Source organism: Vicugna pacos, chromosome 3 (assembly GCF_048564905.1).
Source record: "Vicugna pacos chromosome 3, VicPac4, whole genome shotgun sequence".
Taxonomy (NCBI): Eukaryota; Metazoa; Chordata; class Mammalia; order Artiodactyla; family Camelidae; genus Vicugna; species Vicugna pacos.
Genome location: NC_132989.1, coordinates 67,302,787 through 67,328,007, shown reverse-complemented (window position 1 = coordinate 67,328,007; position 25,221 = coordinate 67,302,787). Strand labels below are relative to the sequence as shown.

General features: G+C 35.4%; 1 protein-coding gene across 9 annotated transcripts; it reads left to right on the top strand.

Annotated features, from left to right (window-relative positions):
- Positions 1–7,280: 7,280 nt before the first annotated feature.
- SPZ1 (spermatogenic leucine zipper 1) lies at positions 7,281–23,172 on the top strand. Of its 9 annotated transcripts, none has more exons than XR_012071360.1 (5): positions 7,281–8,527; positions 11,935–12,029; positions 18,271–18,363; positions 18,702–18,754; positions 22,986–23,172. XR_012071360.1 is itself a non-coding variant. In XM_072958451.1 (2 exons), exons 1-2 carry the CDS (start codon positions 7,543–7,545, stop codon positions 9,953–9,955), a joined length of 1,008 nt encoding a protein of 335 aa, XP_072814552.1. In that variant the 5' UTR covers positions 7,281–7,542; the 3' UTR covers positions 9,956–9,998. The 9 variants fall into 9 exon arrangements, 2 of the variants coding, with proteins under 2 accessions (XP_072814552.1, XP_006197671.2); XR_012071358.1 differs by having other exon boundaries at positions 18,658–18,754; XR_012071359.1 differs by having other exon boundaries at positions 18,218–18,363; positions 18,658–18,754.
- Positions 23,173–25,221: the final 2,049 nt, after the last annotated feature.

Below are 25,221 nucleotides of genomic sequence, written 5' to 3'. Positions count from 1 at the left end.
ATACCTGGAACTGGGACGTAGGCCTTGTGACACTCAGTCCCATGCTCTTTAACTTGCCTCTTAAGAGCAAAAACAAATTTTTCTTACTTTCTTATGCAGCTTAACTCTCTCCTTTAAATATTTTGGGCCCCTATGGACACTCATGTGTGATTTACCTTCTAGCTCAAGTAGCAATAGTGTCAGGGACCGAAGGAAGGGTGGATGGCAGATGGGATTAAATGAACTGGGGACATTCCCAGGAGGAAAGCAATGCCTACCTTTAGGATCATTCTAGCATAGAGAGTTAGCGAAGCCCGAGTGGGCTCTGGAGAAGGAGATCCCACCACAGGGGGCAAGAGGGACAGCCCACTGTGCCCACTGTGCCTGACTGTGCGGGTGTAGATGGCACCAGTCCCACCATACCCACTGTGGATTTGTGCATTCATTACCGCCATCTTCAGGCAGATGGCAGGACAGTATTCTGGAAATTGTGTCTGTTTCCAATTCTTACATAGGTGCCACTGGGCTACCTGTACTGCTGAGGAAAGGGTCCGACTGTAGCAGGGCTAGAATAAGATCTGGAGATGGACCAGCCTTGCCTGATTCTGGAATTGATATCTGGGTGCCAGGGAAGATGCTGTATAGCAGGAAGTCCTGAGGGGCCAATGGATCCTGAGCTCCAGCTCTTCCTGGACTTTTCTTTTCAATCACCTCTGCCAGGAATCAGCTGGACACCCACTGTCTGTTCTGCATCCAGGCTTCTATCTCTGGTGCCTGCTGGCCTCAGCCTTCTCTCTTCTCTGCCACATCACCGCCCCCAACTGCAGTCTCCACAGCCCGATTTTCACTAAGTGTCTTTGGAATCTATAAGCATAACTGCCTTACTAGGAAGTAATTACTTTGGCATTTTCCAGGGGGAATGCTTCTGTCCATGAAGAAAAAAAGATATGACATGACTGGCAGCATGCTGTGCAGAAATTTAAAAGCTTCTTGGGGGAAAAAAGAAATTCTTAAAGAGTTGTCAGATTATAAACAGATCAAAGCTACAAAGAAGTTTTTGGAGGAATCCAAGATACAAATAAGAATAAGAATCTCTTCGAAAAAATGGTCTTGAAGATGTAATCAAAGTGCTTGAAGGAACAAATCAAATGCCAGCGGTAAATCCACTTGTTATTTTAGGCCCCAAGAACAGGAATGTAAAGAACCAGGAGAAAGTATTAGATTGCAAGAACTCAGTGGAAATGTTACTAGTTTTTACAAGGACTTTAGCAAACTTTGAGTTGAAAAGAGCCTTTAATGAAGTTAATTTTAGTAAAGAGACAAAACCTGGATTCCCAAGAGTTAAAAAAGAATATCCTGGACTTAGGAAATTTGGACACTTACATCTGGAAGCAGAAAACTGAAATGAGCTCAGTGATCTAATAAAACATACTCAGAAATTTCCAAAAGACAGAGCAAGTGCTTTTGCTCACACACACACACACACACACAAAGAAATTCAGGTTTTGAGTAATGACATTGTGCAGCTGAAAGCTGGCAGGTGACCAAGCTAAGAAGTTAAAAAAGATGATAGATGGCTCAAAAAAGGAATCTTTGTTAACAATAGTTGAAAAAGACAAAGGCCATTTCCAATCTAAACTAAATGCTGAGTTGCTAGCTCGGCAAGGGCTGGAAAACAGAAAAGTTGGAACACAAATCTTGCTCACTTATTTAAGCCAAAGTGCTACTGGAAAATGTACACAAACCTTTGCATCAGAAAGCTGATATTCTTAATAAACTCTTGGACAGAAAGGCAGTATTTTTCCAAAGAAGCTGTTTCAGGAAGAATAAGAATAAGAAGAGAAGAGCAGAAATACCAGCTGAGAGTCAGTGAAATTTCATTAGTGGAAAATTCAAGAAGTGGAAAATGAAGTACAGAAAACAAAGATCTTGTGAAACCCAGATTTCCCTTCATGATAAGAAAGGTCACGACAGCTGGCTGACTGCACGTACTGCAGAAGGAGGTCTAGCGAGAAAAGGCAAGTTGCCAGCCCAAGACAGATGTTCTCAAAGGAGAATAATTTTTCAAAGCCAGCGAATGTCCAGCCAACTTCAGGAAGACCATAACAACAGAAACTTTCAAAGGGAAATTCACTAATCCAAGATCAGTCTTCTGGTCCCCCTTCTGAAACCAGTGAAAGCCTCTATTTTATTGATACTGCACCCACCTGGAATTTCTTATGCTTGTCTTAATGGATAGATCTGTTAAAGTGAACCTGTGTCTGTCAGTGGTCCTACCGCTGATCCTAGGAGGCCATTTCAGGTATCTGAAATAGAATCTTTTTATTATCTGCATCTTGGTATAGCTTCATCAGTAAATCTTACCAGGGAAACTCGCCAAGATCTCACATGTATTCATTCATTCCACAAACATTTATTAAATGTCTTTCATGAGCCAGGGATTTTATAAATGTTAGAAATACAGCAGAGAACAAGACAAAAATCTTGTCCTTGCAGTGCTTACATTCTAACACAGAAAACAGGTGGTTAATAAAGAAACTGATAATATAATGCCAGACAGGGATACAAGCTATAAGGGACAACTAAGCAGAGTGAAGGTGTGAGTATGTGTCGAGATTTATTGGTTTTTTGGCATATGAATATCCAATTTGTCCAGCACCATTTGTTGAATTGCCTTTGTGTCTTTGAAAAAAGTCAGTTGACTATAATTGTGTGGGTTTATGTCTGAGCTTTCCATTTTGTTCCATTGATCTATCCTTTCACCAATACCACACTGTTCTGATCCATATATCTATAGAGTAAGTCTTGATATCAGGTCATGTGAGTCTTCCCACTTTTTGTTTTTCAAGAAAAAGAAAAATTCCTTTTCTGCCTATTCTGGATTCCTTGAATTTTTGTGTGGATTTTAAGATCAGCTTATTGATTTCTGCAAAAGAGTCAGCTGGGATTTTGATAGAAATTGTCGAGTCTGTAGATCAATTTGGGGAGTATTGCTATCTTAACAGTATCAAGTCTTCAAATCCATAAACATGAGTTGCTTTTTCACTGATTTAGTTATTTAATTTCTTTCAACAATACTTTGTAGTTTGCAGAGTGTAAGTTTTGCATTTTTTTGATTCAATTTTTCCCTCCATACAGCCACTCTCATTATTTATAGCAGTTGTGTCCTATAAAGTTGCTGCAAATATTGAATTAGCCAATACTGAAATCCTGCTTCTAAGGGAAACGTGGACAAGGTTAGATTCTTGCGAGTCTCTGGTCATAGTTATGTTAGTCAAAATGCCATTTGCGTGTATAGGTTTGTTTGCCAGTGTCCTTGTAAAACAAGCCAATCTCAGCAGCTTTGAAAACCTGCTCTTCCACATAACCTTTTTCCTATATAACACTGAGGAGAAATTTTAAAATTCTTCCATAGCCAACCCTCCAGCCCAGGCAAGTGAGGTTAAGGCTTATACTCTAATTCCAGCCCTCATCATAACCAGCTGTAACTTTGGGGAAGTCAAGTAGAATCCCCACTCTCAAACTCTAAAAAAAATTAGGCCGTGGATGAGAATATCCCCACAGTTCCACTCATTCTAGAGTTCCATAATTAAAAAAAAAAAAAAAGTCAGGGGGAGGGTGTGGTTGTTTAGAAATTTTAAAAGCCCACAGCACCACCTGGTGGTCAAAGGGGAGAGGATGGCTGAGGAAAAGGGTTAATACACATGTCCAGCCACATCTGTATTTTGCTTGTTTGAATAAAATTTCACATTTCAGACAATTTCTCCTCTAAAATGGCTACATGCAAGTGTGCTACTACCTATAAAAGCAATCCTACAGGTCATTATGTTTAAAATCACACCATGCATAGCATGCCTTGTAAATATAAAGACTCTAACCCTTGAATAGCCATCATTACTCAGCTATTACACTTTGGTTAAAAAACAGCAGTAACAACAACAACTACTACTACTACTACTACTACTACTACTACTACTACTACTACTACTACTATCGAGCAAGTAGAACAATTACACAAAATAAAAATATACTTCATTATACCAAAAATTTCATCCTACTAAATTATTCACTTGTATTTGAGTAAGAAAGTGATCATATTCAATTATAATCATCCCAAATGAAATAAATATCTGAGTCCATACTTATATAAACACATAGGTAAATGAATGAATGGATAAAATGGTTAAGGAAAATGTCCAACAAGCGCATGAAAAGATGCTTGACGTGACTACTTGTTAGAGAAATGCAAATCAAGACTACAATGAGGTATCACCTCACACCAGTCAGAATGACCATCATTAAGTCCACAAATGATAAATGCTGGAGAAGGTGTGGAGAAAATGGAACCCTCCTACACTGCTGGTGGGAATGTAAATTGGTGCAGCCACTGTGGAAGACAGTATGGAGGTTCCTGAAAAAACTAAAAATAAACTTACCATATGATCCAGCAATCCCACTCCTGAGCATATATCTGGAGGAAAATATAATACAAAAAGACACATGCACCCCAATGTTTATAGCAGCACTATTTACAATAGCCAAGACATAGAAACAGCCCAAATGTCTATCAACAGATGACTGGATAAAGAAGATGTGGTGTGTATACATACATACATACATACACACACACACACACACACACACACACACACACACACACACACACAAAGGAATACTACTCAGTCATAAAAAAGAATAAAATAATGCCATGTGCAGCAACATGGATGGAGATTGTCATTCTAAGTGAAATAAGCCAGAAAGAGAAAGAAAAATACCCTATGATATTGCTTATCTGTGGAATCTTAAAAAAAGGACACAATTGAACTTATCTACAAAACAGAAACAGACTCACAGACATAGAGGACAAATTATGGTTACCAGGCAGTAAAGGGTGTGGAAAGGGATACATTTGGAATTCAAAATTTGCACCTCTTGGGGAGTGATGGAAATTGTGGTACTGGTTTCATTGGTGTATATAGCTATCAAAATTCTTCCAATTATACATCTGAAATATGTGCAGTTTATTGTACAGGAATCATACCACAATAAAGGCATTTTTTTAAAAGAAAAGAAAACAGTTGCTATTTTTATTATTGACAAATAAAATAAATTGTTTAAAAAGAAAAAAATGGTTAAATACATACAGGAAAAGAGACAGCTTTTCTTTACAAAATAATTCCAATCAACAAATATAAAAGGAATAAAAGAAATAGAAAATCATCATTAGATCACCACTGTAAAAATTGTTGCAGGCAAGATTCACCTCTGTATACTAAAATTACATTGTATAGGCAAAAGTTTGAGGAGAAATAGGATAACTTCCTAATCTCAAACATCCTCCCCAGGACATCTGTTACTTACAAAGGTAAAGATTATAACTTTGTATTAGATTAATTCGGCAGATATCACTTAATGATGTGACCAAGGTTAACATCATTGGAAATAAGACATGTTGACATCATCTACGTTTTGATATGGTTTATGTTTTTGTTAAGGCAAACTGGTTTTAAGGAGAGAGATAATTCTATGCAAGTTTTTTCTCTAATAGCTTTTTACTCTTCTTTTTGTGTTTCTTTTTTGAAAAGTCATTACGCTATAGGAAACTTAGTAGATAGCAATTGTAAGGCAATCCACTGGGATTGCGGGTCAATAAAGAAAAAAAGACCACTCTGGATATCTTTCAGCATCTACAGCAACTCAAATTTCAGTAAAATTAACAGAAATGTTATTTGAAATTCATTATATTTGTAGGGAGGAAGGAAATACTTAAGTCCCCTTTTTATAAAAGGAGAATTCTCTTGGTATCTTGACCAAGCTACCTTCAAACCAGTTTCTAGAAAAATCAAAGACAAGGGTAATATCAGGTTTATGTCCAAAAGCATAAAAAAGCTGCAAGCCACAAGAAGAAAATAGAGACTACAGTTTCTTTCAAGCATCCGTAAAATATACATGAACATTGATAATCTATTAGGGTAAAGAGAAAATTTCAAAAGTAGAAATATTATATGTTTTGATTACAATACACTAAAGCTAGGAGTTAATTACCAAATCAGAGGGAAAAAATGTCTTCTTGTCCCGGAGATTATAAAAGTATCTTAAATGAGAGCTTGAGTCCAAGGGAAAATACCAACCAAAGTTGGACCTTATGAGACCGATTTAAAGCATAAGGGCAACTCTAGCCTCTGCAGTATCATTGTGTGGGTTAGAAAAGTGCTCCTTCTTCAAGTAAAAAAGAGACCAATACTACTGCATCTGTGGCTGGTCATGAGGCAACGGCTCTGAGCCCAGTTGGCTGGAAGATGAGCATAACAGGGAAACTAAAGTCAAGTGAGTTGGGAGCCGTGAAAGAAAAAGAACCCATAAATTTCTCTAACAACAACCAAAAAAACCCCAAACCTGCTAGATAATGAGTTTTCCCTTAAGACTGCAAGCATATTTCTGGTCAGTAAAGTTCTTGCTAGCAAGATTTTGAAGGCCAAGAAAAAGCCTCACTTAAAAAAAAAGTCCCACTCATGTTTTCTTTCATTGAATGTAATATTCTCAAGGTCCTGACTCCTAAGGACAGAGACAAGAGTACACTAGGTTTAATAGCCTTCAGTTACCTTTATGTAAGCCACTATAGGATTTAACTGTTTTAAATATTTTAGATAAATTATGCCATTTTGAACAAGTTCTTGGGAAAAGTAATGAAAGTTTTATATTCCCTGATGTAAATGATTCAGGAGCAAGCTTACTAAGCCTATCTTAAGGGTGCCGGCATTCCAAGCCAAGAAAAGTCTCAATCTGTAATTACATTGTTAAGAAACTACTCAGATATTCTCTCCTTACCGCAGTAGAACATTTTTTAATGGAGTGATTTCTGACATTATTTTCCTAAAAGCACAGAAAGATCCCAGCACTCTTGGGGTTCTATTTTGTAAGGATAACTTTCTTTTGAAACAGCTTCTCTCCTAGAATGACAGCAACAAGGGCTCCAGGTGCGATGAAAGAAGGAAGGACTGCTCTCAGCCACACACTTACGGGGCAGGAAAATACGCCACAGCTGAGAATGGGTTGTGTATGGTGGGGATGAGAGGAAAGTCACTGAATGAGATGAATAAAAACCTAGAAAAGTAAAGAAAGGAAGGATTGGCATAGAGATCTTTCTGGAGCAGAGATTAGAAGTAGCTCTAGGTTGATTTTGAGTCCCTGGGTGGGAGTTTAAGAGGCTTCTATTGTGACCCAAAGGAAAAAGAATCTGGGGTCAGGCCACACTGGTGCAGTGACAGAATAAAGACCCGGTTGCCAGGGTCAGGGAATAAACATCAGAAGCCTGAAGGAGGAGAGATGGAGCCCTAGCTCCCGGTCCCCTTTCCCACCCTCCTTCCCCCTAGGTTATCTGAGATGTTACCTTCCACATAAACATCATCTTCCTGGTTTCAGACCTTAACTCTGGTCTCTGATGTCTGCTTAGTTTCACATTCTCTACCCATTTGCACAGAGGACCACTACCTTCCCTTCCTGGAATCTCTAAGTTTCTGCTTTGCTTGTGCCCTGGTCACCAGTCCTACCAAGCCAGCTGAGATGGAAGGGCCCACCCCCTCCAAAACGCTTAAGCCTCCTGATGTCAATGAAGAGTCTTTGGACCCTAGGATTATCATTGCCTTATTTAAAACTGGATCCCTTCCCCCTGCCTCCTGTGATTCTCCTCCTTCCCTAAAAACTAGTGACCATGAAGCAACTGAACAACGGATTGCAAAGAAGTTTGAAAATCTCTTAAAAGAACTTAAAGATATTGTTAAAAATATGACAAGTTATGAAGAGAAGACCACAGAAACAAAAGAATCTTTTGAGGAAAACAACATCTCTGAGGATGTGTCAGAACTTAAAGAAAAAATCAGAGGACTTGATAAAATGAATGAAGTACTCTTGAAAAAACTGGTTGGTAGTTTGGACCTAGAAAAAGAACAGAATACAAAGAAACAGGAGATGATGTTGGAAAACCAGAACTCCAACGACACAATACAAGGTTTTGCAAGGGATTTGGTAAATTGTTCAGAAGTAAAAACAGCCCTTCATGAAACTCAGCTAAGTAAGGAAAAAGCAAATAATGGATTCCCTCACGTTCAAGAAGAAAATACCACACTGAGGAACAACATGGAGCAGTTACTACAGGAAGCAGAACACTGGAGTGTGCAACAGACTGAGCTTAATGAACTAATAAAATCCTATCAGAAGTCTCAGAAAGACATGAAAACTCGTGAACATAATGGAGCCCATTCCCAAACTCAACCAAATAACGAGATGTCAGCTAAGCATGAGCTGGAAGAACAAGTGAGGGAACTGAAACAAGACACATATTCAATGCAGTTGATTGCAGCTTTGCTGGAGAATGAATGCCAAATCTTGGAGCAGAGAGTAGAGCTTCTCAAGGAACTCCATAATCAGAAAGAGAGACCTCTACAGGAGAAGCCAATCCAGACAAACCACAAGCCGAAAAAAAAAGAACAGAAGTTATCAGAGGCAGAGAAGGTCAGAATACAACAGCAAAACATGCAAGAAATGGAAGGTACATATCAAGAAGGAGGTCAATTCTATAGAAGCCTGGATGCTTGTCATAAAAAGAAAGCTCGTAATAACCAGTTCAATATTCATGTTGCAAGAAGAGCTCTTATAGGAAAAAAGAGGCCAGCCAACAGCCTAAGTTAGAAAATACCAAAAGTAGAAGAAAAGGCAATTCTTCAAAAATAAAAAATAAAATAAAACAAAACTATAGTACATCCAGCTCCAGGCATAATCAATCATCAAACCTAGGTTAGACCTGTTTTTGGTTCAACCAAGAACGAGCTATAGAGTAAGAAGATTAACACTTAACTTTATTCCTTACCTGAGTAGTTACGTAAGTTTGGTCTTTAATGACCATTACTGTCAACTTTTGGTCACATATGTCATCTTTATGATTTGTTTTTGTAGTTATTAGATTGAGGTTCTATTTCAATTTAAACAAAAGTGACAATTTACTAAATTCTCTAGATAAAGATCTAAATAAAAAAACAGAACAAACAAAGGAAAATATTTTTTCTTATTTATTTACTACCCTTGGGGGGAAAGCTCTGGGGAAAATAGTATGTACACTTTAATTGTGAACTTTTAAAGCTCATTTTTCCAAATGCATATTCTTTTTCCTATTTATTATCCACTGAAGTGTGGGCAGTAGTGGAGTTTAAAAAATGCTGATAAACTATGTTCTAAACAATTTTTCTCTTATAAATCTCCCTATGCTCTGGATCTACTGTCACTAATAGTTCTCCCTTGCTCTTCAACTAGTAAATGGTGGGCATACGAGGCAGTAGAGGCCCTTGGGCAAGGACATCTTGGCTTGTTTAGAACAGATGTGTATCTAGATTTTAGTTCTGTGCTGAAAAAATTCCTCTCATTACTCCAAGTAGAGGCAGAACCCAGGGGAAAAGCAATTATTTTCTGTTAAGAGAGTTGAACTTTTGGTTCCAGAAAAGTGGAGCGGAGGTATTTCTCCCTATTCCTCCTATTAAGTTAGCTAAAAATCCTGGGCATTATGTATAAATTGAACGTAAGAAGACTGAAAGGTGGACAGAAGGAGGTGTACTGGCCAGGGACCCTGAGACTTAAGAAACAGCATAGTGTTGAGTTCCCTGGGTTTTCTTTTTGTCCTTTATGTATGCTGAACTAAGGAGCCAATAACCCAGAAATGCCAATGCATTTAGACAAAAAGTGCACTCTGCACCCCCAAGCCTGCTTTCTCTTGCCAAGGGATGAGGAAGCAGGCTGGCAAAATGAAACCCTTTGTCAAAAACTGCCCTACTCTGGCCAAACTGTAAAAAAAGATGCCATGCCTTCACCCTCACCCCCATCAGCAAATACTGAGCAAAGACTCTAGACTTTTACCCTTGTCTGGCAGTAATGAGGCACTCTTTCTTTCTTCTGGGTTGGCACAGAGGTGGCAGAGGAGGGACCCTGAAGTTCTACTTCCACCTGATGGTAACAAGGTGCTCCTCCCTGATCCCCTTCTCCCAGCAGAGTAAACTGTCAGTGGAGGCCACATGGGGAGCCTAGATATCTACACCATTACGCTGCTGGCAGAGCATAAGAAGAAGCCTGCTAAAACAGAAGATTTAAAACAAGATCCAGGGTCTCAACACACAATGCCCCAAATGTCCAAAATACACAGAAAAATCACTCATCATACCAAGAAATAGAAAAATCTCAATTTGAATGAGGATAGACAATTAACAAATGCCAACAGGGGGATGACACAGATGTTGGAATTACCTGAAAAGAATTTTAAAGAAGTCATTAAAAAAAAGTTTCATTGAACAATTACAAACACTCGAAAAAATGAAAATAACAGAAAGTCTCAGCAAAGATACAAAATATAAAGAAGAGACAAATGGAAATTGTAGAGATGAAAAACATATTAAGTAAAATAAACTCACTGAAAGCACTCAGTAGTAGAATATTGGTATCAGAGGAAAGATTCCAGATAAAATAGGCTGGAAAAAATGATACCAAGAACCTCGGAATGGAAAAAATATAACATTGGTGACACCAGACTCCCCCAACACCAAAAAAAGGCAGAATGTGGGCTGGAAAAGTATTCAACGAAAAAATGGCTGAAAATTCTCCAAATTTAGTGAAAGGCATAAACCTATAGATTCAAGAAACTGAGCGAACTCCAAATAGTATAAACTCAAAGAAGTTCAAGGCACTCAATCAAATTTCTGAAAACTAAAGACAAAGTAAAAATCATTTACAGAAAAAAGACTCATTCGATGTAGGGGAACATTGATCCAAATGACAGCAACTTTCTCATTAGAAACCTCGGCAGCTAGGAAGAAACAAATGTTTTTCAAGAACTGAAAGAAATATCAACCCAGGATTATTTACCCAGTGAAAATACCCTTTGGGAATGGAAGTGAAGTCAATATACCCTCAGAGGAAAACTGAATTTGTCACTATTTGTTGGGAGAACCCATTTGTTTAAACACCTAATCTTCATTTCTTCACATTCAAGAAAATGAGTGATCCTTTTAGCCTCAGACTTTGTCTTATTCCATTTCCAAATACGGATTTCACATAGGAAGTGCTAAATGAATGAAATGAGAAACTACATTATCACAGAACCGAAGAATCACTTCTTGCATTTCCCTTGTTCATATGCATTACCTGAACGAATTCTGTCAGTGTCATTTATCTGCCAAATGTTAAGGGGCTAACTCTCCAGTTTCTAATCTGTGCACTGAAGCTCCATTGGTACCACAACCAACTCACAAGAGAACTGCAGGATTTTCAAATTTTTGAGAGAAGCACCACGATATTTAACATCTGTTGCACACAACACAAACTCGAGGTAGTCACAGTTTGAACCTTCGACTGTATGTAGCACCATACCCAAATGTGAAATTTCCATTGATGAGAACTCAGTCACAAGGCCACATCTATCTGAAAGCAACTGGGAAATGAGGGCTCGGTAACCATGTTGTCCAGGCAGAGGAAGAATAAATCCTGGAACACTATGAAGTGGAGAGAAAATATTTTTGTGTTCCCCCAGAGTTAGGGCTTTCTAAGCAAATTTTATGAAAACTTGAGATACTGGACAAAAAGTAAGCTCTGAAAGATGTTTTACAACTATATAGATAATAGGAACTCAAAAGAGTTACCTAAATTTAGAGATGGGTGTTTACATTTTAAATTGGGGTAAGGCCTGGGATATCAAGGTATCTCTGGGTTGTAAAGCTGCAGAACTGGACTTATCTAACCCCTGAGAGATTTATTTACATTATAAAAGGGTTAGAGTGAGAATCCCAGATCCTTTTTGTCTTCAGGGAGCAGAGGGTTTTTTTTTTCTCCCTCCTTTTGAAGGGGGAGAAGGACAACTGCCTTTCTTTTCTATGTAAATGCCTAGATTCCTTTTCTCAGCGTTCCTCCCTTATGTTACAGGCTCCATTGCATGTAGGGTGACATCTGGTTCTCATCATACCTCTCCTGGGATAAGAACTGGAGCAAAGGGAACTAACTAGCACAATTACTATTATGTAAGTAATAATAATCTGTCTCTGATCCAAAAATCTCATGTGTGAGTTCAGGATAAAATAAAGGTGAATTAAAAAAACCCAACAAAGTTGATCACAATCTCCACCACAGGTTCTGTTATGAATGAAACACAGAGCATAAGAAATTTTACTATGCTGCAAGTACGGAACATACAATTTGAAGTATTGCTCCCTACACCATAAACATTTCTTTTTCGTGTCTGGAATATGCATCATTTTATAAATAATCTAAGAGACAAAATTTTCCTATTACAGTCCTTAGTAAAGGAAAAAGACTTCCAATTAAACAGTACTGGGGGTACTAAAAGAATCATATTTTTCCATTTGCCTTTCCCTCTAATGGAAACTACCATCTATGCTACTGGTTAACAAAACATTGTGCAGTTCATTCTATACTTTACCGTATATGTGGTGCATGTTACCAGGAAAAAAAATTATTGCTAAAATAAATTACAGCTTTTTAATTAAGCATCAAGTACAGCAAGAAATCTCTGCTATATCAGACTGTCTGGTTTTGGTATTGACTTTACCATTTTATATGTGTGATAAAATTGTTCTTCTACCATAAGGATATATATACACACACACATACAATTCCTAAGCATGTAAATGAAAATTTCTGAAAACAAGACATTTTTAAAGGTTTTTCATGTGGGTTTCAGTGGATAAAAATCTATTACGTTCCTTCAATTAATGTAAAATTTATTGGAGAAGTATCATGGCATTTTATATGTGGAAGGATCTTTAGGCCATCACTTGTTGACAGTGAAAAGCCAAGGTGTGAAATCAGTGAAAATCTGGAACAAGAATCAGTATTGACCTAGTCCAGAGTTCTTTAACCCTGTATTTTCTCATACCTAAGGGTCAAAGACCAATAAAAATCAAACAGTGTTTTTGAAACTTGTGGATGTCCAGTCCTATCATCAGTATACTTTGTCCAATAGCAAGAGTAACTTTTAATGTATATTTTTTGGATAATCCTCTTAGGAAGAAGGAAAAATCCATACACACTTGTCAAATTTTTCCTAGTAAATTCTTCATAGTAATGTATTAGATTTTTTATTTCAAAGTACTTGGATCCCTATAAACTTTTCCCCATCAAGCCATAGCAGTTTCACACGGAAAAAAAATTCTTGGTAATAGTAATATTTTAGTAAGAATAAGCACTTTGTTTCCCTTTAAATATATTCCATGAGCCAAAATTTCATTTTTAAAATTTGGTTTCCATTCAGATCAAAGTAAGGGTTTATTTACTACCTTTTAACTGTTTAAAAAATATGCAACATGACAAATACACAGAAAAATGCACGAAATTTATATATATATATATATATATACACAATTTAAGAAATGATTAAAAATTAAAAATCTATTTAACCACCCCTTGGGTTTTGTCATACTGTTTTCTAAAGTGATTGTACCAATTGATGTGCCATCCATCACTATAAAAGTGCTTCCATTGCTCCACAGTCTCAGTAAAATTTAGTATTACCAGACTTTTTAATTCAATGGTTATGTAATAGTACCTCATGGTAGTTTTAATTTGCACTTCTTCGGTTACTGAGTTTAGTCAACTTTTTATGTTTGTTGACCATTTGAGTTTTGTTTTTCATGAAGTGCTTGTATTTTTGCTTCAAATTATTGATTTATAGGAGTTCTTATGTATTCTGAACACTAGTCCTGTGACAGTTGAGTAGTAAACATTCTCTCCCACTGTGGTTTGGCTTTTTTACTTTTTTTGTGGTTTCTTTTGATGAACAGAAGTTCTTAACTTCAATGTAGTGCAATTTATTAAACTTCTCCCTTTTAATTTTCATTGTTTGTTTAAGAAACCCTTACCTATATCATGGATAAAAGTTTTCTAAAGTCTTTTAATTTCTTATCTTTCACATTTATTTCTTTAATCTCCCTGGATTGGATCCAGAGGGACTCATCAAGGTATTTAGGTTGGTTGTCTTAGGGTACTGCAATTATGGATATTTTCATGTTCTTTTAGCATCTCCATGCTTTGGGAGCACTTTTTAATCTTTCCAATAAGAAAACTATAAGAAGCTTTATATTAAAGAACATAAGGATGTGTAATGAAAGAAGCATTGCACCAAGAAGGGATGATTCTGAGTCATAACTTGTGTAGGTCCTAGTTGTTCCTTTTACAAAGGGGAGATCATAATTTTCTTTTGGACCAAGGACCAGTGGTCAAAGATTCTCTGGCTCTCTCTCAGCTAAGATCTTATTGCTCTCTGTGGAGTAAGAATAGATTGGACAAGAGAATTAGAAGCTAACCAGAAGCAAGCATGGCCAAAAAGGAAGGGAACAATAGCAAATAATACAGGTATACAAGATGTCCTGAAGTTGGGTTCCTTGATATTTTGAAAGTGAAAAAGAAAGATAGTGTTACATAAAGGAGAAAGGTATACCAGATCAAAGTGAAGTAGAGAATTGGGTTTATCATTATCATATAATTGTCACTATTTTTAAAATGTTCTCCCACAAACCTGATTGATGTAGAAAGTAATTTTTAAAATATTTCTTAACACAGGCAAAAGCCTCAGACAAAGATTCATCATAGGAGTGTCACAGTCAGCTGAATGTTTTTCTTTTCTGACAATTACACTTCTCAAGGAAACCACTAATCCATGTTTAATTAAATCTTCTCTCACAGGGAAGCATATTGTGTGTCAGTTTGGTTGGCACTCGTGTGTTGTAAGCTTCATTTTACGAGGAAGTAGGCACTGATATTTATATTCTGTTTTGATCTTAAGGATTTTTTTTTTTTAATTTAAGAGAAAAGTACCATTTAGCAAGTCACACTTTTCTGGGAGAAATATCCTATTTTGCTTACCTGTATCTTTACTTTTTCTCTTGGTCTACCACATTAATCTTTTCCAAAAAACGGATTTGGATTTGTTAACTTTCTTTATTATTTTTATTATTCCATTTCAATTATTTCTGTCCTTATTTTGATTTTTTTAGTGTTTTGTTGTTCTTTTTCAATTTCTTGAGATGAATGCTTATTGTGTGCATTTTCAGTTCTTCTTGTTTCCTCAAAAACTTATTAAGAGCTATAAATTTCCCTGTATATACTGTGAATGTGAATCACAAATGTTCATAGGAAATGTTTTCATTATTATTAATTTAAAGTTTTTAGAAATATCTTTCTGTTGTTTCCTTTATAACCCAAACATTATTAAGCAATCTAGTAGATACACTGGTATGACTTTAAGTATTGTATTTTAAATTATATATAGACATTGTATGATATCCTTTAAGTGTTTGTGTTTAATATATTTCATAGGAAAATAATTACAAGGAAAGAAAGAAAATACACTTATCTTACAGCCCAGCAATTTTACTTCTACTTATAAACTCTAAAGAAACTCTTGCAAAAGTAGACTGTATAATAATATTCTTTGCAACATTGCAATACTGTGGGAAATAAACCCCTATTTATCAATAAAGAACAGCTAAATTGGGATATATAAAATATTATACAAAATAATAATACAGAAACTAAAATGAACTAAATTTACACATATCAGCATGGAGAGATGTTTTTTGACATCTTTGATCAAAACTCTGGGCTGATATCAATTATGACACCTAATCAAAAGAAGCATATTTTTTATTAAGAACTTTAAGGACTTTATTGAAACTAATCATCTAAAGTTTTACATATCTTAGTGTTTATACAATCATCTTTATAACATTATCATTTTTCATTGTTTTTCTTACTATATATTTCTGTCAACAGTAAAATACTATCTAGTGTTCTAACATTTTAAAGCTAGTTTTTAAAAAGGGACAATCCTCTGAGGAAGAAAAGAGAAAGGCAAATATTTCCAAATATACTGATGTCACTCATGGCCATATTTAGATTTTCCAATAATGTCTTTTAAACACCATGTTTATTATTTTAAAAATATTTTTAAAAACTATTTTTAAAAAGAGGACATTTAGCACCTCTAAAATCACAAACTCAAATACACGTATAACCTTTTAAAATTAGGGTGAGGGTGTTTTCAAGGGAAGCATTATACATAGGCTGGCATCTTCTCCTTCCTTAGTGCAATTCTTAATTATGAAAAGCAACTGGTAGACAATGATCTTCTCTGACTTCCAGTCATTAGTTCTGCTTCAGCCTTGAAGTCCTCTGAGTTCATACACTTATTATCAACATAGGAGTTCTGCTATGTTAAAAGGCTTTTTAAAAACCTTTATTGTGTTGGCAAGCTGAGTTTGGCTCCTCCTTAATGGTTTCCACTTGGGCAACTGTGTCTTGGAAGACACAAAAGTAGCGGGAAAGCATTCCGCCTTTTGCCCTTGAATATGAGGTTAACTGTAGATTTTGTAGGTATTCTTTATCAAGAAGGGAAGTTTCCCTCTGTTCTCAGGTTTTTCAGAGTTTTTACCAGAACAAATGTTGAATTTTGTTAAAGGCTTTTTTCTGTATCAATAGAAATAATTATGTGATTTAAAAAAAAATTAGTCTGTTAATATGGTGGATTACACAGACTGATTTTTGAATATTCAATCAGCCTTGCATCCCTGAAGTAAACTCACTTGGTCACAGCATTATTTTATATTGTTGAATTATATTTGCTAATATTTTGATAAGAATTTTTATGTCTATTTTCATAAGGGATACTGGTCTGTAGTTTGTTTGTTTGTTTTTTTTGTACTGCCTTTGTCTGGTTTCAGTATTAAGGTAATACTAGCTTTATAAAATGAATTGGGAAGTGTTTTTTTCTCTTCAAATTTCTAGAAGAGATTGTGTACAATTGATGTTAATTCTGCTTTAAACATTTGGTAGAATTCTCCAGCAAAATTATTTGGGTCTAGAGGTTTTTGGGGGGTTTTGTTTGTTTGTCTGTTTTTGGAGATTTAAAAATATGAACTCAATTTCCTTAATTGTTATAATGCTATTCATATGATCTATTTCATATTGGGTGAGTTGTGGTAGTTCATGTTTTTCGAGGAATTGATCTATCTCATCTAAGCTGTCAAACTTACATGCATAGAGTTGTCTGTAGTATCCCTTTTATTACCCTTTTGATATCTCTGAGGTTTGTAGTGATATCATTTGTATCATCCCTGATATTGAAAATTTGTGTCTTCTCTGTTTTTGTCCCTGTTGGTCTTGGTAGAGGTTTGTCAATTTATTGGTATTTTCAAAGAACCAATTTTTTGTTTCATTGACTACTTTTTTCTCTTTTCAATTTCTTTGATTTCTGCTCCACATTATTTCCTTCTTGCTTTGGGTTTATTCTTTCTGCTCCACATTATTTCCTGCTTGCTTTGGGCTTATTCTTGCTCTTTCTTTTCTAGCTTTTTGAGGTAGGAGCTTAAATTATTGATTTGAAAATTGCCTGTAATACCAAAATCATAGCCAAAATACATGACTGCTATATAGCAATTGGTAAACTTTTCTCTTTAAGTGTTAACATTATTTTTCAGAATGATTTTCTAGTATTTAAAGAATATTAGGAAATGTTATTAAATAATAATTTTATTATATTTAATATTCTACTTGAGATTATTATCCTATTACCTATTTTTATCAACATGATTCAGTAAAAAATATCTGTAGGGCAGGATTGTGTGAATACAAGAATATAGCAAGAATAGTCCTCACATGAAAGCTACTAAGTCTTCTTATACTGTATTGCAGATGGAATTCTGGGAAAACTCTTTAAAGTGTCATAATCTGAAAAAACACACAAAATAGATGTATATCGGATGTTTTTGTTTAATATATGTTATAAGGGCCTGAAAACCTATGTGTTTCTATTGAGATTTATTTATCCGATGAAGGTGGGATGAAATCAGTATTAAAATAAATTATACCATATGGAGAAAAAATACAGCTAGTTTCCCCTAGAGTCTATTCTTAATCTGAAGGAATAAATTAAAGGTGACTGGCTACCACATCCCAGGAGTAGAAAATATTAATAAAGGTCATTGGGAATGCTCTTAAAGAGGGAAGTATTCCTACGCTATTCCAAACTTCTCTATTGAGAGATTAAAAACCATACTTAATGAGCACTAAATGATAGGGTACAAAAAGTCACAGACCCTTATTTCCCTAAGACAAATGTAATCCGCTTTGAGAAGGGAGAAAGTCAACCTCAGTGATTTGAGAACTCCCTCTTCCCTCCCTGGGATTACACAAGAATTCTGGGCTCCTGGCTCAGAAAACAGGTTGGAGCTGGCCTTTTGTCCTCAGTGGTTGCATGGTTGTCATTGTTTGAAGACCCTCCCCTAGTGCTGCTGTGGAGCCTGGTCCCGGCTGCAGTCTTGTGAGCCCAGATGGCTTCAGGTATGAGTCTCACCTGACTTTTCCAACTGACTTCAGAACATGCCCTTGTTCTCTGTTTCTCCACCATTGGGTGGTCCCTGTAGTTTCTGTTGCTGTCCAAGGCCTGAAAGACACTAAAAACTCTTTCTCAGTCTTGAGAAACCTGATCCATCTTTGTAGTGGTGGGAATGAGTTAACAATAGTCTAACTCCCCTTGACTTTTTAAAATAACTTATCTAGTTTAATTCATATAACTCAAAGATTATCTTAGTCATTTGTTTCATCCTTCTCTCTCATAAAATTTCTTTATTGAAGAAAAAAACAACTGATTAGAATTTCACTACTTTTCCTGGCTTCAGTGTTAAGAAGTGACTGGCAGGAGAATGAGTTCACCAGCAGCTGGCTTGATAGTGTATGTATTTATATATATTATTTTTAATAAATATGACATACTAAGTATAATACATATATACATGACATTAAGTATAAAGGAAATACATATACACTTGTATTTGTACATGTATTAAGTATAGTATATGTATTAAATATATGTATTTGTATATGAAAATGTATATGTACATAGCTTTGAAGATGTGTATGTTTTGCACCTAAGCTTAGACGTGAAAACAAGATTACATTTTTGAAAAAAGTTTTTATATTGAGCACTTTGTGTAAGTGAATGGAAAAAATAGAAATCTGACAGATTCATAACTAGACCCTATTCAGACCTGAATTTTACTGACTGCATTACCTACTTATGGTAATTATGGTTTTGAATTGGGATTATGATAATGGCTACTACTTGTGATTATTATATGCATTAGGTATTTGGATGAAGAATTGTGAAAATGCTTGGATATATTAAAGGTACAAAATTAGGTGGGATGTCTGATACCCTCGGGAACTAAATTAGAATTCAATATAACCCTAAAAATATAGTACTATGAGGGGAAATTTATGTAAAATATACTTACCTAAAAAACTATAACAGATGTAAGTATAGGATAATTTGCTTATGAAGGCAAAACATGCCTTAGAGAAAGAAAATGAGGGGGAAATCCTATTGCATCATGTCACTTGAAATATATTTTAGGTGATTCAGAGATCTTATGTAATGATGTTGAAGCAGTATGTTCTAAAAATCTACTAAATATATAGTTATCCCTCATTCTAGATATTATGAACATAAGCCCAACAAATCCATCATTCAAAGACAGCCATAGTTATAATAGAAATAAAAGCAAAAATAAACAAATGGGAACTAATTAAATTTATAAGCTTTTGCACAACAAAGGAAACCAAAAACGAAAGGGAAAAAAACCAATGGACTGAGATATTTGCAAATGATGCAACTGGTAAGAATATAAAAACAGCTCATATAATTCAATAACAAAAAACCAAAAAACCTAATACAAAAATGGGCAGAAGACCTAAACAAACAATTCTACAATGAAAACATACAGATGGCTAATAGGTACATGAAAAAATGTTCACCATCGCTAATCATCAGAGAAATGCAAATCAAAACTACAATGAGATATCTATCACCTCACACCAGTCACAATGGCCATCATTAAAAAGTCTACAGATGATAAATGCTAGAGAGTGTGGAGAAAAGGGAACCCTTTTACACTGTTGGTGAGAATGTAATTTGGTGCAGCTACCATGGAAAATAGTATGGAGTTTTTTTTTAAAAACTAAAACTAGACTTACTATATGATCCTGCAATCCCACACCTGGGCATATATCTGGAAAATACTCCAATTTGAAAAGATACATGCACCCTAATGTTCATAGCAGCACTATTTACAATAGTCAAGACATGGAAACAACCTAACTATCCATCAACAGATGGCCAGATAAAGTTGTGGGGTGTGTGTGTGTAAAAATAATATAGTGGAATACTACTTAACCATAAAAAGAATGAAATAATGCCATCTGCAGCCACATGGATGGACCTGGAGATTATCAGATTATCATAGCATGTGAAGTCAGACAGAGAAACACAAATATGATACAATATCATTTATATGTGGAATCTAAAAATAATACAAATGCATGTATATGCAAAACAGAAACAGACTCACAGCCATAGAAAATAAACTTATGGTTACCAAAAGGGAATGGGGGGAGGGATAAATTGGGAGTTTGAGGTTAGCAGATACAAATTACTATGTACAGAATACGTAAACAACAAGGTCCTACTCTGTACAGCTTCTAATAACCTATTATGAAAAAGAATATGAAAAGAATATATACATATATATATAAAACTAAATCACTGAAACTAACATAACATTGCAATCAACTATACTTCAATAAAAAAATAAACAAAAAAACAAAGATAGCCATAGTTAATAATTTAATATATTTCATCCCTACTTTTTGGCTATTAATTTTATTTTACATGGTATAGTCACACTATATATTCAACTTTTGATTACCTGTGCATGATTTATATATTTTATGGATTATATACAGAAAATTTTTTTATCACAGTTTAATTTTTCTTTCATAACAACCTAAGGTCTTAGCTTCTACCATTAATTAGTGTTTGTCAAAAGATAGAAATATTTAATATGAAGAATGTAACCGGGCTGCCAAAAATTCAAGTATCTTTCACAAACAAATCAAATTGTTCATTAAATTATTGATTTATTATATCACTATTTCATGAGTATGTACTATAAGAAAGGCACTGTGCTACAGTCACTGAGAATCAGAAATGTAACAGTTGTCTTTGTCCTAGAGGCGTGAAGGATTCAGTGAATTATAACATTGTGACAACTATTTGGAGTTAATGATTATTTTTCTCATCAACATGCATAGATTGGGATTATTGCAGATTGTTTTCAGATTTGACCAATTAAATATTCTATTATTTCATATGATGATTGAAATGAAGAAAATTGTACTTCAGGTGTAGTACTAAATCAAATATTAATGAAAAAGAATTCCTTAGTGTAATTTGAGAAATAACTGCTAAGACTCACTCCAGGGAAGATCTCATTATTTTGACTGAGCATTTCGAGCACTTGAGGAATTCATGCCAATTTTGAAGTATTTGGCCAAATTATTCCCTCTCAAAACTAGTCATCACTTTAATCATCAACAGCTTCATTATTTTGAATGGTAATCAAATCTTGTTGATGATTCTAGGAAACGTAAATTACATAGTAGCACATAGCATCGTAGTAAATTCTTCCAAATTTCCAAATGTTTTACGCTGAAAACCATATTATTTGTAAACAAGCTATTTCCCATTTGTGTATAACCTGGATGGAGAAAATACCAGGAGCATGTAACATTGAACTATTTGTAGTTTTTCCCTCAATGTTTATTGTTTCTTAATTGGCCTTACTATAATAAACATTTTAAAATAAGGAACTCAATGCTCTCAAAAATAGAATGTGACCTGTAATTCTTAGATTTGTAGTTGGCCATTGGAGTTGATAGTATTTTTTGTAAGCAGCATGTGTTTCTTTTAAAACAATTGTATTTCTGGAAAAACAGCCAAAATCATTTTCTCAGAAGAAAACATCCTTGTTACAAATAATCGTCTCATCCTGGGCTAGTTCTGTTGGTTAAAACAGTGATATGCAAAGAAAACAGCCATTGTTCTGAGGACCAGAAGAAATTTAGTTACCTTTACTCAGTTCCACAGCCACAGACTGTTAACTCTAATACATTTTCTGAAACAACTATGTTACAGATACAAGATGATTGAAAACCACTGTCTATCTATCTATCTATCTTATCATTAACTGAAGTCCATACTTTATTCAGATTTTCTTAGTTTTTAACCTATCTTTTTTCTGTTCCAGGATCCCACATTATTTTTAGTTCTCAGGTCTCCTTAGGCTCATCTTGCTATGACAGTTTCTCAGTCTTTCAAAAAATATACACATACATATATTTTAATGGCGGTACTTGGAAATGAACCCAGGACCCTATGTGTGCTAAGCACGTGCTCTACCACTAAGCTATACCCTCCTCTCCTCCACATTTTTGATGACCTTGACAGTCTCGAGGAGTACTGAGTGGTCTGTTATACTGCAGGATGCCCCACTATTGAACTTCATCTGCTATTTTTCTCATGATTAGACTGAATTATGGGTTTATGAGAGGAAGACCACAGAGGTAAAGTGCCATTTTCATCACATCATATCAAGGGTATATAGTGTCAGCATAATTCTGTAGCTGTTGACCTTGATCACCTGGCTGAAGTAGTATTTCTCAGGTTTCTCCTCTGGAAAGTAACTTTCCTCTGCTCCCCATTTCCCCCACCCCCACCTTTCCAGTCTGTACTCTTTGGAAGGAAGCCACTATGCACAGCCCACACTTTAATCATTTACGTTTAGAAAACAGTTCAACATGCATGCCTTTCTGACTATAGATTAGTAACAAGCTTCTGTTTCACTTTCAATAAGCTAAGGAAAACTCAGAGTTTGGGTAGAACATTATAACTGAATACTAGCGTGGATTTAGAGAAAGTTTCCATTTATCCGCAACAGCTGAGGAGTGAGTCACACTGTGTAATCTGTATGGATTATTAATTCCCAAAAAAGTAATAAAATACCTTTGTCCTTAAAATTACACATACCTTCATAAATCTATTTCTTTGTGTTTTTTTGATTTACAAGGCACTTCAGGACTTTGCAATGAGTGCACCAAGATTATCAACAGGAACAATTAAACAACAGATATTTGTTGACTTGAATAACAGGCATGTCCACATTTCACTAAAGATGTAGAAAGTATAAACGTTTTGCATTAATTCGTCTAGAGCTATGACTACCAGGAAGTCAATAAAATAATTAGCTTGTCTTATGTTATCTTGTTTACTGATCCCAACTCCTCCAACCCCCCAAAACCTACTCATTTGCACTTTTTGATATTTGGAATGGTACACACTCTGTCACTCTTTCAAAGTACCTTCAGTGATTGCAATGTGGACATTACAAATGTGACTATCCTTAGAGCACTGAAAAAGCTCTTATAAGAACCAATACTAAATAATACTGTTTGGCACAAAAGGATGGTAGGCCATCAATTATGTGTTCTTGAGTTTTCTTATTTAATCAACAATTATCTTAACACCAGGAAGAACTACTGATATGTAAGTCTGGCTCAGAGCTAAAGACCAAAAGTATTCATAATCAGGGCTTTGTAAAAAGGGGCAATGACTTGGCTGCTGCTATGAGCAATTTTGCATATAAAGTTGATGACAATAATCAATGCATAGTAACTGCTTTAGTTCTCTTTTGGAATATTGCTGCTTCAAGAACTTGCCATCAGAGATTAACAGTTTGTGGTTAAAGTTTATGTGAAATAACTTGGAAGAAAGGCCTATTTGAGTTCACGTAAGATTATTGTTTTATTCCTATGCAGGCACTAAAAGTTGAAAACTGAGTTCATGAACATAAAATTTTTTGCCTGTTTTGTCAAGGCCACAGTGAACTGCTTATTAGAAATCGGTAAATATATTTCATATATAATTATATCAGTGCCCTTCAGCCAGAAACCATCAGAAATACACTTAGAGTTGGGCTGATTACTCATTGCAGGAAGGGAGAGGCAACACCACAGGGAACTATGAGAGGTTGCAGGAAAGGGATGTTGGAAAAAAACTTATTGGATTTAGACTTCTGCTAGGTGATTTTGGGAGGATGGGAGTTAAGGAAGCAGGAATTTGCTCTGGATTGAAGACTGTTAGGAAGTGGGAATAATTCTATGATTAGATATCTTAATATATCTTATTTAGAAAAAGGGAAGACCAGACCCACACTAAAGCTTTAATTAATAGAGGCAGCACTCACATTAGCCAGGACAGGAAGATATTTGGTATTTTTGAAGCTTGGACTGTTTCACATATTGTCTGTATTCAGACATGATTATGGGGAGGTCTTACTTTGTCTTGATCGATCATGGTCTTATATAATATTAATATTCTGCGAAATATTACCATGGCCTAATGGTGAGGGCCAGGCCATCTCCCAGATATTGGGGGCTGCTTCTCTCTTTCTCAACTCTTAGGTCACTAGTTGGCTAACGTAATAATCACTGACTTCAAAGGTTGTTTTCCAATATTACACATGGTTAATGAAATTCAAATATACTACCCACTCCAAATATGACACAGACATCACTATACCTCTAAAGATCTACAAAACTGTTACAATTATTTGGTCAACTTCAGAGTTAAATCCTTATCATTAAATTTTTTGGCACTAAACTTAAGAATCAAGGAATATACATTTTGTATTTGCTAATTTTTTTATTTCTCACTTTAAAAAGTTCTGATCTGCATAAGGTGGTAATCCAGTGGAACATCAGTGTGTCCAGTGTCTTGTCTTTAGTTTTATAGACTTGGAAATTCAGTGTATTAGGATATGCAGGTTAGGTTGGGCTCTAGGGCACATATGTGCATATAACCCAAATTACAGAAGACTGACATATCTACAACCATGCTAATGCATTAATTTACAATGAAAGATCTAACCATCAATAGTGATAGTAGTTAATTCTTATTGACTGCCTACTATGGTAAGTATATGACATGAATTAATTCATGAAACCTTCACAATAGCCTTATGTGGTAGTCACTGGTCATTTGGAAAACAGTGGACTAGCCAGACTCTGTCTGCCCCTCATCTTCCTCCAGGAGCCTCCTAATTTCCTGACATCTCTCTCTCTCTCTCTCCTGCCCCAAACTCTCATTCCCAAGAGTTGTTAGATTTGTGCTACTATCATCTTCCATGCTGATGAAGTACCCATTTCCCTACTGGTATGTTTTCTCATCATTTAGACCAAATGATGTAATGTGCTAAAAACTGAGGGGTCCTTTCCCACCTCTTTTTCCTAGAAAAAAAATCTGAA